The sequence below is a fragment of the Schistocerca nitens genome, chromosome 1 (genome assembly GCF_023898315.1).
Source record: "Schistocerca nitens isolate TAMUIC-IGC-003100 chromosome 1, iqSchNite1.1, whole genome shotgun sequence".
NCBI lineage: Eukaryota > Metazoa > Arthropoda > Insecta > Orthoptera > Acrididae > Schistocerca > Schistocerca nitens.
Window position 1 is genome coordinate 550,198,266 of NC_064614.1, and position 14,735 is coordinate 550,213,000.

Below are 14,735 nucleotides of genomic sequence, written 5' to 3' on the forward strand. Positions count from 1 at the left end.
TTGTGGACAAAGCAATCTTTGCCATAGCTGGCATCATCAGTATGCATAATCATCTGTAGGCTACAGACAATCTTATGGGAATGATTTAGGCGTCTCATCAGCATCAGTGTTGGGCAGGGATTCTTGGCAACTAATTAATTTGGCTGTTATTATTCCACAACTCCTTTGTGGAGGAACATATCTGGACTTCTTGTGGGATACACTGACAGGGCTGCTTTAGAATGTGCCTTTTGGCAATACGACAGGTTATGTGGTTTCTGCATGATGGAGCACCACCAATTCTGCCAAAGTCTCGACAATATCTTCATAGGTGTTAAGCAGGATGCGGATGCCCTGTAGCATGGTCTGCTAGATCACCAGATTTAAAAACGCTGAGGTGTCTGAATAGTGTTGTGTATGCTGAACCAATTCCTGATGTGCAGACCATTCAACAGCATGCTCATGTTACCTGTGATGCTATTCAGAGAGAGGGTGGAATGTGCAAAAGAGTGCGGTAATCCATGATGTGACATGTGAACGATGCATTGCATCTCATAGAGACCACTCTGAACATCTGTTGTGATGTGGTTGCTTTGCAACTCTGTACTGTGTTCCGGAACGATTTGTTATCATTGCACACACACCATCTATTTCTGGACACATGTTCAGAGGACCTTTTTTCCTTCATTTCCAGTCAGGAATCCATACCTACGATTTGTTGGTTTTGTTAATATTCACCCTGTACGTCTTTCTGTGGGGCTGGTACTGAATAAAGATCTCAGTGATTCTTGTGAGGACTTGAAGATCAAACACAATAAATATTAACCAAAAAGTGCACATATTTTGTGGTGGTTGGTATCTTTATAATGATGATCTGTCTTCATATCTATTTCCTCTCTCATGGTGCAAAGATTTCTGTTTGTGTGTATTACAATTTCTTCGATCATCTCTGCAGTGAAAAATAAGGGCTGAACATCTCGATGTGTAGGACGATCTCCTAGGGTGCACACTGGTCCTTCTAACATTGATACTCAAAGTTTTATTATGTTCTCGTGGGTAGTTGTAGTACTGCAGCCTAGAGGTCGAGAATTCCAAGCAAAAAAGTTTATTTATTCAAAGGATTTTCTTAGTGGGGAAGGTGTCTTCCTCAGCTCTGTATTGGAGCAACGTAATCATAGTTTTGTATATCTACTTCTGAGTCAGTATCATGCTTTGATGACAATATGCCTATTTCATTATGGATGAATGACTTACCAGAATCTATCTCGCCATTCAATTCTCCAGTTGCACAAGTTCCATTGTACTTCTCATCCAGTAAAAAACACATAAATGGAAATCTTTGGCCATCCTGAAAAAGAAGGGAAAAGATAGAATAATGGTGGATTCTCACAAAAAAATTATAATAAAACAATAAAGAGTCAGAAAATATCTTTATTACTAATATCAAGTAATTTAAATAATACTAAATTAATATAATAAAATGTAAAATAACGTTTTAAACTTAAAATTCGTCATCTTAACATGCACTTATTTATTATAAGACAAAAATAAAACTTCAGAAGAAATAAAAATACGTTAGTAAGATTATCTGCCCCACAGGCCAATAAAAAAACTTTTGTTAATGAGATCATCTGCCTTATTGACAGAAAAAGAATCACAGTTTAGTGGGAACATATGCCTTGGAGGTAGATACTAAAACATACATTAGTTGGATTATCTGCCTGTGAGACAGACTACTTTGCAGGAAAATGATGCCCATCTGAAATAGAGAAGTCTAGCAGCTGACAGAAACCTACCATGAAGAGGAGAGGTTAACTAAAGTATGTGGAGTCCGTATGTTCCTAATTAAACATGCAGCGCTGTCAGCGGTGAAAATTCGGACCATATCTGTCTCTCAGGCAAGTAATCTGACTTAAGGAAATGCCGGTATTGTGAAATATAATTAATCTAATCGAAACTTCCAGAGAAAAATACGGTTTGTAAATTATGAAAATGACAGTGTTTGATGCACACTTTTCCAAAAAAGAATAGTACACACATTTTTTTGTTAACTTTTAAATTTTATTAATAGTTGAAATTATAGTAAACGTATTATCATTTTTTGGAAGATGTTGTGCCACTAAGTATGTATGCTCATAAAAATTGTTTTCTATTTCCCACATACATGGGCTGCAGCCTTCAGTGGATTCAAGTTACTTCTTCATCTGATTCTAGAAATACTGTATTCTTTCAAAAATGAATCCCGCTGTTTCGTATTTTTCTAAATCGTTTTTAAACTGAAGGCGTATTCGGTAGTATTTTTTCTAAGTTATTTATGGAATCCCATCTACATTGTTTTATGTATGAATTTATTTGTGTTATACATATTTGGAATACTACAGCAAAATTTAAATGCCTATTGACGCATATTAACGGTTGTTATCATTTGCCACTGACGTTTACGGTTGACAGGGAAGGTGATTCTGGAAAGTGCAAGAACGTCGAGTCTGCAGTTTCGTCCCACAATTGTTTGCTGTCACATAAACTGGGTTTTAAAGATCCGTGAAATTACCGTTTTGTACGTATTAACTCTGATTGTTTTGATGCCGTGTTTGTTTTTATTTTATTTTTTAGTTTGTGTGGAAATTTTTTTGCATTATTCTCTTTGATCGTGCGAGAGTAAACATTAAGAGACGTTGGAGGTTGTTGATCAATTGCATTACTTGTCAAGGTACTGTAAAATGACAGTTTTTTCCTTAGCTTACAGATTAGTACCGAAAAACGTGATGCACTTTTATTTCTCTGCTTTTAAAAACTGCTTCCAAACTGTAAGTTATTATTTATGATATACTGTGTTCACCGCAGCCGTTAAAGAATATATTAATTTGCCCATCTGATCTCACGAGGTAAAAAGGACCAAGCCGTCACAGAATGTAGTGTGAAGAAAATTCAACATTGACGCATCTCTTATATTCGTGTAATATTTGTTGTTACCATTCACAGACCAAAAATATCACTTTTTGAAGGGGCCATAAATATTGTGTTGCCCTTTCTGTGCCTAGCAGTACATAAATACGAATATATTCACAAACCTGTTTCAAGTAGGGTTCATTTTTGCGTGTAGAACAAATTGCTCAATTATATTATGAGCGTCTTCATATTTTTGTGTTCGAAATTAAGTTTTTTTGAATTGAAGTTTTTGTTTCAAACCGTAAGATTCCCAGAAAAAGGTTTGTATACAATTAAAAATTTGGTTATCAACAGTAGATTTTAATATTTGAAAGAGCGTGCAGGAGTAGGTTAAGAATACGGCAGATTTTGATTTAAAACACGCGTTTCTTATGTAAACAAATAATTTGTCGGATATGCAAAAATTTGCTGATGCATCATCTTTGTAATGTGGCAGAGGAGATCAAAAACAACCAGTAGAATGAGTGGTTGTAAATTTTGTAAATATAACAAGCAATATTGATGTGTTACTCACTCTTGAAGAATATAGTTGGCCCAATTGAATGTGCAGATTTAGTATTTTAGTGTTTCTTTTGTTTAATATATGACTGAATTTTTGTGTGCCCTGTGCTTCATTTCTTGAATATTGGAAACTATAAAACTAAACAAATAGTGATAATTTGTTGCTTCAAGCTGCCCTGTGAAGCATGCAGTTGGTAGGGAACTTCCTGCAAAAAGTGGATTTCTGTGTTCAAATTGTGACCTACTACATATATAATTTGTTGTGAATGTGATTAATTTGTATTTCTAAGTTGTGTTCAGGGTCACCATGCAAACAACACATTGGTGACTACAGAATATTTTATATTTATTTTCTAAGTGGAGTAACATTTCGAAACCGAAGAAAGTGGCGGAGTCGTTAGCACACTAGACTTACATTTGGGAGGATAACGGCTCAAAACCCACATCCGGCCATCTTGAGTTTGGTTTTCTGTGATTTCTCTGAATCGCTTTAGACAAATGTTGGGATGGTTCCTTTGAAAGGACATAGGTGACTTTCTTCCCACACCATCCCTAATCCGATAGGACTGATAACCTTGCTGTTTGGTTCCCTCCTCCTGATCAACCGAGCATCATTTCAGAGTGCTGTGGGTGACTGATGTATTTGCCCCCTAAACTTGTATTTTTCACAGTTAATCTATAATGAATCTATACATACATACAATGGGTGGAAAAATATGGAAAAGCTGTGAGAAGTGTTTGCTTGAAGAGAAATGCAGATGCTAGCTCTCGTGGAATGTCCTTAATATGTTGCAAGTGTCAGTCTTACTCGGAATATTGTCCTGTTCAGTTGTGATTGCAGTACGTCGGAGCTCAGTACATTTGAATGTGGGCATATTGTTGGCGCTCATATGGTGGAGTTTTCGGTAACCACGTTTGCCAAAGAGTTTGCTGTTTCACGAGGCACCATATTGAAGGCGAAATCGAAAAAACCTCATCTGCTAAGTCATAATGCAGATGGATGCATGTGTTGAGTGATACTGATGACGGTCATTGAAGAGGATTGTGACAAAAAATAAGAGGATGAAGCTGCAAAAGTAACTACAGAACTGAAAGTCTCATCCTAGATTCCTGTTGGCACCAAAACAACATGGAGGGAGTTCTATAAGCAGGGAATTACTGGAAGAACTGAAATTCAAAAACAGCACCAATGCTAGGAAAGCAGGACATGACTGGAAGGCTCGTCTTTCATACCGTTTTCAACTACCGGCTGATTTTGTCCCAAGACTGACACATGGTAGTGGTTTGGTGATTATTTGGATAGTCATTTTGCTGTATTCCAAGGACTGCGAGATCACATTACTGCTGAGGATTATGTGGTCATTTTGGCGTATCAGGTCCTTCCCACAGTATAGTTTTTGTTTCCTGTTGGTGATGCTGTGTCCCAAGACGACATGACTCCTGTTCACACAACTTGCATCATTCAGGACTGGTTTTGTGAGCATGAGAATGAGTTGCTGCATCTCTCCTGGACACCACAGTAACCAGATTTCGATATTATTGAGCCTTTGTGATCTGCTTTGGAGAGAAGGGTGTGTGATCACTATCGACTTCATCATTGTTATCTGCATCTGCCATTATTTTCCAGGAAGAACAATAAAAGATTCCCATTGAAACCATGCAGCACCTGTATTCATCGATTCAAGATGACTGGGAACTATTGTGTAAGCCAATGGTTTTCCTACACCATATTAGGCATCATAATGTGTCGTGTTGTTGGTGTTTCCAAATTTTTGCTCACCCTCTGTATCTGTCCATCACAGCTATTTACCAACTTTTGCGCCCATGCTGTATTAACCCACTCCCTGTAATAAGCATAAAAATATTTGTCAGTGCAGTAGCCTTTAGCTTTTCTGAATTAACCTTGCCTTTTTAATTATCTATACTACACATCAGTCTCTTACCACAACAGTAATTTCATATTCACATTTATTGGTTTTGTCAATGTGCAACCAAATTGTCAGCTTTGCAACCAATTGTCAGCTTTCCACCTAACCCTGACGTTGGACTATGCTACAGATTGGTTTGTCACCACAACCAAGTTTTGATGTTTCAGTGTTCCTTGTACGTTGCTGTGTTGTTACATAACTTCTTTAACACAGTTTCTCCTTTTTTAGCCTTGTTGTTGATTCTTTTGTATTCCGCTGTAATCAATGCAGGACTGAAAGATGCATGTTCCACTTATTAGCCTTAAATACCATGGGGTCAGTCAGCCCCCACTCAAAAAAGAAAAAGAAGAAAAAGGGTGACTTTCAAGACATCAAACAACTGCTGTAATTTAACAGAATTCAGCAACATTTTTCATATGCAAAAATGTACTTAACTGTCAGATGAAGGATAATGGAAAGGCGACTGATGACCTCAGAAGTTAAGTCGCATAGTGCTCAGAACCATTTGATAATGGAAAGACAAGGAGCCATTCATGACAGAAACATAACCATTGAGTAAAGTGTGACATAGTGAACCTCAGCTTTTGTTCTGGCTTCTAATATATTTGCGTTCGTATAACATGCAGTTGCATGACCTGAATGCCAAATGAGACTATAAATTTTAAATTTGGCACACTATTTTGAATTCTAGAAATGCAGTTATGTTAAGGGAAATGAGCATGATGAAAGTACTTGTAAACATACTACTTTTCGTCCATGGAAGTGAATCTTAATTGTTTTGGACATTACAGTACGGATGAAGTGGCCTGTGTAACTTGAGTAAAGAAAGATGTGTACACTCAGAACAATAGTATGAGTCCAGTATCAAGTGTTGATAAAATACCATTCTTTCTACGACATAATTCTCTTCAACCTTTAGAAATGGTGTACAGAAGATTTTTGTACAGCAGATTCAGAATATTAAATGACAGCACCCACCCATTTCCTTTGTTATTGTAGAAGTGCTCTCTTAACAAAGCTTGTCCAGGATTCCCCCCCCCCCCCCCCACTCCAGACAAAAAAGCAAAATCTAGAAATTCCAGCAGAACAGTGCTGATGATGTCACCAAACCATCAAACGAAGTGTGTGGAGTGATTGGAAACCCAAATTCAAAGCTCTTGTGACATGCATTCGCCCATTTATAGGAGCTGTTGATTTCAAAGTATGTCTAATGTAACCATAAAGTAACCCGCCCTCCAGTTAGGCTTCTCACTACTATAGTATTTGAAAACTTCAGATTTAAGTGGTCTCCCTCATTTTGTAAGTGGCCTTGTCACAAGGATAGAACAGTGGTGGGTAGAACTTCAGGGCACTTGCTAGGTGTTGGAATGCTAAATAATGAAATGTTCATTGAATGCTTTGCATGTAAGAAACAAAATGATTATTCACATGGCAGGCATTCTAAAAAATTCTCATAATGACCACATCTTTTGCTAAAAAAAACTGTGACAAATATTATACAAGAAGCAGAATAAGGCCAACGTTTTACAGATTATATGAATGTATGGTGTCTGTTCTTTCTGACAAATTAGTCTGTGGAAATGTGAACGTTTGAATGTTGTAGATAAGTTGTAGACATTTGAAAGAGAGGGAAAGGAAGTTGGACTTCTAGGAACTAGCGAAGTGAGATGGAAAGAAGGCAGAGATTTTTGGCTGGATAATTCTGTGAATAATATGAGGCATTTAGGCAAAGATTTATAAATTAAGCAATGACCAAGTTATGAACATAGGTAGATTGTACAGTATGTTGACTAAAGGAATGTGTAATGAACAGTGTAAGGAAAAGATTGATTGCTGCTTACTATAAAGGTGACATGTTAAGTTGCAGACAGGTACGATTAAGACACTTACACATTAGCTTTAGGCCACAACTGTCATCAGAAAAAGAAACACACACCATTCATTCACACAAGCAAGCACATCTCACACACACAACTGCCAACTCCGGCAGCTCAGACCAAAATGAAACTGTCACATGGAATGAAGCAGTAATCTGGAGTGGGTGGGGAAGGGGAAGGGATAGCAGTGTACAGGTTGGAGGAGAGAGGAGTGCTGTCTGGTGGAATGTGCAGGGACTAGACTGCTAACAGGTGCAGCATCAATAGGCTGTGGGGCGGAAAATGGAATAAAAAAGGAGGGGAGCGGAGAAAGATGGGCAGGTGCATTGGCAGAGGTCAGCACACAATAAGGGTGGGAGACATATAGGAAGGAGGTGATATGGCAGAGAGGATGGAAACTGTTGGGTGGAAGGTATGGGGACTGTATGTTACTGTAGGTTGAGGGCCAAGATAATTTTGAGGGCGGATAATAGGGTGAAAGAATAACTCCCATCTGCGCAGTTCAGAAAAACTGATGGTGGAGGGGAGGATCCAGATGGCTTAGGTAGGGAAGCAGGCATTGAAATTAAGCATGTTATGTTCAGCTGCAAGTTGTACCACAGGGTGGTCTCTTTTGCTCTTTGCCACTCTTTGGCAGTGACTATTCATCCTGATAGACAGTTGGTTGATAATCATACCAATATAAAAAGCTGTGGAATGACTGCAGCAGAGCTGGTATATGACATGGCTGCTTTCGCAGGTGGCCGTGTCCCCTCTGATGTGATGTGGTAGGATAAACCTGCGACAGGACTGGAATAGGAAATGCTGGGTGGATGGATTGGGCAGATATTGCACGTGGCTGTTCCACAGGGATATAATCCTTGTGGCAATGGTTTGGGATTGGAGTGGCGTAGGGATGGATTAGGATGTTGTGGCGGTTGGGTGAGCAATGGAACAGTTCTTTAGGAAGCTCTTGGGTAGGATGTCCCACATTTCAGGGCATGATGATAAATAATCAGTCCTGGTGAAGGATGTATTTCAGTTGTTCCAGGATGGGGTGGTATTGGGTAATGTCCCTACAACCTCCACTCAACACTTTCCACCACCTCTGCCCTATCACCTCCTCCCTATTCTCATCTCCCACCCTCTTTGTGTGCCACCTTCTGCCAATGCACCCACCCACCCACCCATCCTCCCCTGCCCGCCTCCTTTTTTTTTCTTCACTCCGCTTTCGCCGTCTTCCTGCCCCACAACCTCCCAATGCTGCACTTGTTAGCAGTCTAGTCCCTGCACACTCCGCCAGACAGTACTCCTCTCTCCACTCACCCATACACTGCTATCCCTTCCGCAGCCCCTCCAGATTGCTGCCTCTATTCTAAGTGACATTTGCATCCTTGTCCCAAGTTGCTGGAGTTGGTGGTCATGTGTGCAGAATGAGTGGTACGTGTTTCTCATTCTTTTTCTGGCAAACATTGTGACCGAAAGCTACTATGTGTCTTTTTAATTTTGCTTGTCTGCGTCTTACGGTAAGTAGCAATCCATCCTTTTCTTACATTGTTGATATTCAAACCCGTAATGTGGCAGTATATAATGAAGAATACACTATAAGTAGATTCACAAATCCATTAATAACTTTGGAACTAATCCCATTTATCAGTGAGAAAGAAAATGTAAAGATCAAATATGAAGTCATTCGTAAATGTTAACAGGAAGAGCAGACTAGCTAAATGGCTGAAAGATGTGGAAAAAAATTGGGAGTTAACAATACAAAAACCTTATACAGCATACAAGAAGATTAAATTTCATTTCAGAAGTGTAAAATGTATGTATATTAATGCATGAGGTATGACTGGGAAACTGTTTGGTGAAAAAAAGGGAGTGTATGAGAGATTCAGGAATGGTGTTAGAGTTTGACAGAACACTGAATAGTCCAAGTTCAGAGAAGTCACCTTAGTGAAGCTACAAGTTCATGGATTTTGGTATTGAATCATTCTTGTCAGAATCTTCAAATCTGACATTTCAGCCTTCTTGTTGAGGTCCTTCAGGAACTGACTGCGTGCTAGTATGTCTCGTCATGATTCATCAATGCAGAAGCAGAACTGCAATTGTTTTTCTCTTTATGTCTTTAGATGATGTTATGATGTAATCAGAATTCATTGTTTCCGTTTCTATTCCTGCAGAGTAATATAACAGTATCTGGCATTTAAAAATTAATTATGCTATTGTTCTCAGGAATAATAGATATACCTTTTGACGGAGTTGTTCACGTTAAACATGGGAAAGGGTTGTTGCAAGAAACCATGGATCATTTTAGGTCCTGTCGCTAATTATGGAAAGCATATCCAACCCTTCATTGAGCTCCAAATTCTAATGTTAAGTAGAAGCCCCTTGTTTAACACAAATGGATGACAAGGCATAAAGAACCATATACAAGAATAAAAGAATTGTGTGGTCCATCCCACTGCCATTGAATACTTTTCTCGTTCTCGCAGGTAGTTTTGAGGTATTATAGGACTGGAAGAAAACTTTATTCATGTCACTGAGTAGAAGTTCTGTTACCACAGAAGACTTCCTGTCTAGTGGGGAACAACAGTAGTACAAAGCTTGGTGTCAACATATCGGGAATTCAAGGAAGCAGTAAATCATCTTAAATCTGGGAATGTTTTTGAGTCAAACATAACTTGGGAAAGTTAATTCAAAGTGTTGGTTCCCCCCTTAGGGTCCTGACTTTTCAAATTTTTCCTCATAAGTTGGGATAACAGGGATGTACTTGGTGTTTCGCAAAATTCCACAGTTGGTACTCTACAGAACAAAGTGCAAATTTTACTGTATGTGATCATTAGGGGGCTACACTGGAGCTGTCTATTACAATTATACTTCTTGATGGAATTTGCTTTCTTGCCACCATTTCTCTGAGTTTTAGTATGCTTTCTAAATGCTTCAAGGTACAAGGGGTATGATTTGCTGTGCAAGACAACTCCAAGAGAAATATAGAGAACAGCAGACCATCTTCCATGGTATGGAGAAAGTATTTGACTCAGGCCTGAGACTTCCTGCATGGACAGAGCTGTCTGAATAATTATAAATGAAAAGCACAAAATAGTGGATATTCTGCAGCATTAATTTAATTAACCAGTTTTCGGTTTTCTAGGTTTTGTAAGCGTTTTGTTGATGTAGTTCAGCTTTCTTTTTTGGTGACATGGTTGTGTACTTACGGTGTTTATGTAATACATCTGTCTTTTTGAACTCGTGAACTGAGACAGGGCTGCATGTGTGGATCAGATCTCTTGGCTCCTCACTTATCCATCATGCTGTGTGAAATATCAGTAGGCACACCAGGCATACATCAGGTTTCATGTTGACAGACAACTTATCAGTTTTCCTAAGATCCACTCCTAAAACTACTTGTCACCGCAAAAAGTAACTAAATTACATTATGTAGGTGTTTCCTCACCACCTGGTCTCACTCTTTTAAGAGGTGCAGGATGTAGTAAACTGTTACAGAAAATCATATGACCAATCTGGGCTTCCTACTGGTTCCAACAAGTAAGGTCTTGTACAACCTAGATTACAACAGCTACAGCTTAGATACAACATTTGAGCTGGTGAACTCCTTTCCATAGATAGCAATTGTGTTATCTAAGCATGTTACCTGTGAACAAGCTGTTGAGAATTTGTACAGTTAATGCAGCCTTTGATAAACTGAAGTGTTGAGTCTTTAGGAATTAATACCTGACAGTGAATTTAAAACTTCATGTATATAAGATGGTTGTTATTTGAATGCTAATATACAACAAAGAAACTTGCATGTTCCATTACCAAGATATCAAAAAGCCTGAGTGTGTCAGTTAACAGAAACTTTGACTCATTATAAAGATCAAGTGAGAGGACTGTCTCCAACACATAAGTTCAAGAACGAGCCTCCATCAGTATTGCTGGAGCAGTTGAGATGGCTGGGACACATTCACTTTGAGTGTTTCCAGTCTGCCACACCGTATCCATTACAATGAACTGTGCTGTGGATCAAGATTCTGTGGAAGCTCTTTGAGGTTTTAAAAGAATCAGCGTAAACAAAAAATGAAGATGTCCTGAGGAGGAAAGTTGCTACGCACAGTTTAACGGAGATTCTGAATCGCAGATAGGCACAACACAAATACTCTCACAATTGGCCTTTATCAACAATAGACATGTGAGCACTCACCGCTCACACACACACACACACACACACACACACACGACTGCAGTCTCAGACAATGGAAACCACACTGCTGCAGTTTGTGTGTGTGTGTGTGTGTGTGTGTGTGTGTGTGTGTGTGTGTGTGTGTGTTGTTGACAAAGGCCTTAACGGCCGAAAGTTATAATTGTGTCTTTTCGTTGTGCCTGCCTGTGACTCAGCATCTCCGCTATATGGTGAATAGCAACTTTCCTTCTCATAATATTGTTACATTCCGTCCTGGATTTTCCATTGATTGTAATGAAGATGTCCGTTATCTACCCAGATACCTGAGAGGAAAGAAACTAATGTTCTTGAACAGAAAAGCCACGAAGAAAGAGGGCCCTGTATAGTGAGCTAAGCTGTATCGAGACCAAACCCACCCCCCTCCCTCCTTCCTTACCTTCCACATTGTAGAATGTTTGTTGCCACCAAGTTTCATACCAGAATTGGACCATATAGTCCTATAAAATGTACACATAAGGCAAATGAAGAACAGAGTAAAAAAAAATTTCTTGAAAATGAATAACACACTGCTGCTAATGAATATATTACTTAAGTAGTTTTGTCCACAGTAAGTTTTCTCTTCTTAATTCCATTGTTGTTTGTTTTTGGTTTAAAAACAGGCAAATAACACCAAGCCATCACTGAATAAAAACTTGTTTCAATTTTTTATCTTTCTTTTCCAGTTGTTTGCTGCTGTGTTCATATGCTGGTAATGAACTGAAGTGAACATGGTTGACTACAGTAAATGGAAGGACATTGAAATATCTGATGATGAAGATGATACACATCCTAATATTGATACTCCATCATTATTCCGATGGAGGCATCAAGCACGAATAGAACGCATGGAAGAGCAGAAACGAGAAAAGGAAGAAATTGAAAAAAGCAGAACAGCAAATGAAAATAAATTAAAGGAGATAAAGGAGAAAATTAACAAAAGTGAAAAGAGTGGAACAGAAAATTTGGATCAGCTGAAAGTGGCCCTTCTACAGCTTGAGAAAGAGGCTGGAGAAATAAAGAAACGTGAAGAGGAATTCAAGAAGAAAGAAAAGACAACTCCGTGGAATGTTGATACTATTGGTAAACCTGGATTTGCCAAAACTGTAATAAACACAGCTCCAAAACCAAAACGAGAAGTTTTGTCTGAAGAGGAGCAAGGAAAACGTTTGAAAGAACATATTGCGAAGTATGAAAAGTTGATGAAGAATTTTGGAATGCTGCGACGATATGATGACAGCAAGCGTTTTCTGCAGGAGCATCCAGAACTTGTAAGTGAACATACAGCAAATTATTTGGTTATTTGGTGCATAAATTTGGAGATGGAGGAGAAACATGACCTGATGAAGCATGTGGCTCATCAGTGTATTTGTATCCAGTACATGTTAGAACTGGCGCAAAAACTAGATGTTGATCCAAGAGCATGTGTTGGATCCTTCTTCAGCAAAATGGAAATTGCTGAAGAAGAATATAAAAAATCATTTGATGATGAACTCCACTCATTCATAGAAAGGATTCAGGTGAGAGCTGCTGAAAAGTTGAAGGCTGCTCTGGCCGAAGCTGAAGAAGAGGAACGTAAAGCAAGACTTGGCCCGGGAGGACTTGATCCACTGGAAGTCCTAGAAACCCTCCCACCAGAACTGAAAAAGTGTTTTGAAGTTCAGGATATAAAACTGCTTCAAGAAACAATTTTGAAGATGCCTGAACAAGAAGCACAGTACCACATGAAACGCTGCATAGATTCTGGCTTGTGGGTTCCAGATGCCAAAAAGAAAGAATCTACAGAAAAAGAAACTACAGCTTCTGATGACCAATAAGTTGTTTGAGAAACAGTGTTGGCCTTAAAATATTTCATGTATTTTTATGTATGTATATAATATTACAGTACTTATGCAAATTTTGTAAGTTACATGTAAGTATCAGTCAATAATATTGAGAAACTACTTTTAGCTGCAGAAATGAAGACATTTGTTATTTTATGTAGACAGTTTTCAAAGATGAAATTAAAAATAAATTTTGTCTGTTTGTGATTCATATATCTTGCTACAAAGGCAGACAATGTTTGACATATTAAAACCAGAAACTAAAAACGTATGTGCGCTACTACTGTGTGTCACACTCACTGTCAGTCTTAAAGTATTTCTTGCTGCTGACAAGAAGAAGACATCAGGTGCTGAATTGTTTCATTGCTTTCTCTGCCTAAAATTGACACAGAGTTTACTTGCATTCAGAAAGCTATGCAGTGTTCATTACTGTTTTGGAGAATTTGCTTTGTGGACAATTGCCATATGTTAGAAAATAACTATTGTCAGTTTTTTGCATTACAAAGTTGCAATATCTTGTAATTTGAGTCTGTCTTTTATCTTAAGGAAATTAAAGATTATATTATAATTAAATTTACATTTTGTTTGACATTGTAGTACTATTTTGATGGGCACTACTTATGGCATAGCAACTGAATAACACTGAAGAAGTTTTGAGTTGTGCAATGTGATATTCTCCACACACACACACACACACACACACACACACACACACACACACACAAACTTAATGCTTTTGGTCATGGTGACAAGATGTGTATCCATGTAAAGTATGTTTGCTAACTCAAATTAAGTGCTGTATTGAAAATTTTCTGGTGTTTTCAACTATTTATAGAGATGGACATGATAATGTTATCAATGATGATACTGAGATGTAAATTTTCCATTTCTTCTGATGGAGTTCAGCTCCTAAGATTCACATTAAAATATATGTTAGATATTTTCAGGAACTCGACAAGAAAATATTTAGTTTTCATAATAGCTGTTTACCATGATGAAAGCGAAGGTAATAGTTGTTGCATCTACGACCCATTAAATCTTCAGGATTCGTCTGTATCACCTCATTCAAAAACCTTATATTCTCTACTTGTCTATACAGTAAACTGTACACTTCTGTACAAGCCTACACTTGAGACAAACAGTTTCAGAAGAGACTTCTGGATGCTTAAGTTTTGTATTAGACATTAAGAAATTCCACTTTTTTTTGGAAATCCAGTCAGCATTTTATGTTCTCTCTACTTCAACCTTCATCAGTTATTTTGCTGCCCAAATAGCAAAAGTCATGTACCACTTCGAATGCCTCATTCCCTAATCTAACTCCCTCAACATTATGTGATTTAATCCAACACATACCACCACCCTTGTTTCACTTTTGTTGATATTCATCTTATAACGTCTTTTCAAGATACTACCCATTCTGTTCAACTGCTACTCCAAGTCCTTTATCATCTCCGACAGAATTGCACTGTCATAAGCAAACCTC

At 38.2% G+C, this 14,735-nt stretch overlaps 1 protein-coding gene across 4 annotated transcripts; it reads left to right on the plus strand.

The window, feature by feature from the left end:
- The first annotated feature begins 1,731 nt into the window (after nt 1–1,731).
- Nucleotides 1,732–13,829, plus strand: LOC126254267 (hsp90 co-chaperone Cdc37). 4 transcript variants are annotated; one of them, XM_049955298.1, is made up of 3 exons: nt 1,938–1,954; nt 2,431–2,536; nt 12,116–13,829. In XM_049955298.1, exon 3 carries the CDS (start codon nt 12,161–12,163, stop codon nt 13,244–13,246), a length of 1,086 nt encoding a protein of 361 aa, XP_049811255.1. In that variant the 5' UTR covers nt 1,938–1,954; nt 2,431–2,536; nt 12,116–12,160; the 3' UTR covers nt 13,247–13,829. The 4 variants fall into 4 exon arrangements, with proteins under 4 accessions (XP_049811256.1, XP_049811258.1, XP_049811255.1 ...); XM_049955299.1 differs by lacking the exons at nt 1,938–1,954; nt 2,431–2,536 and adding an exon at nt 1,732–1,877; XM_049955301.1 differs by lacking the exon at nt 2,431–2,536 and having other exon boundaries at nt 1,892–1,954.
- The last annotated feature ends 906 nt before the right edge of the window (nt 13,830–14,735 follow it).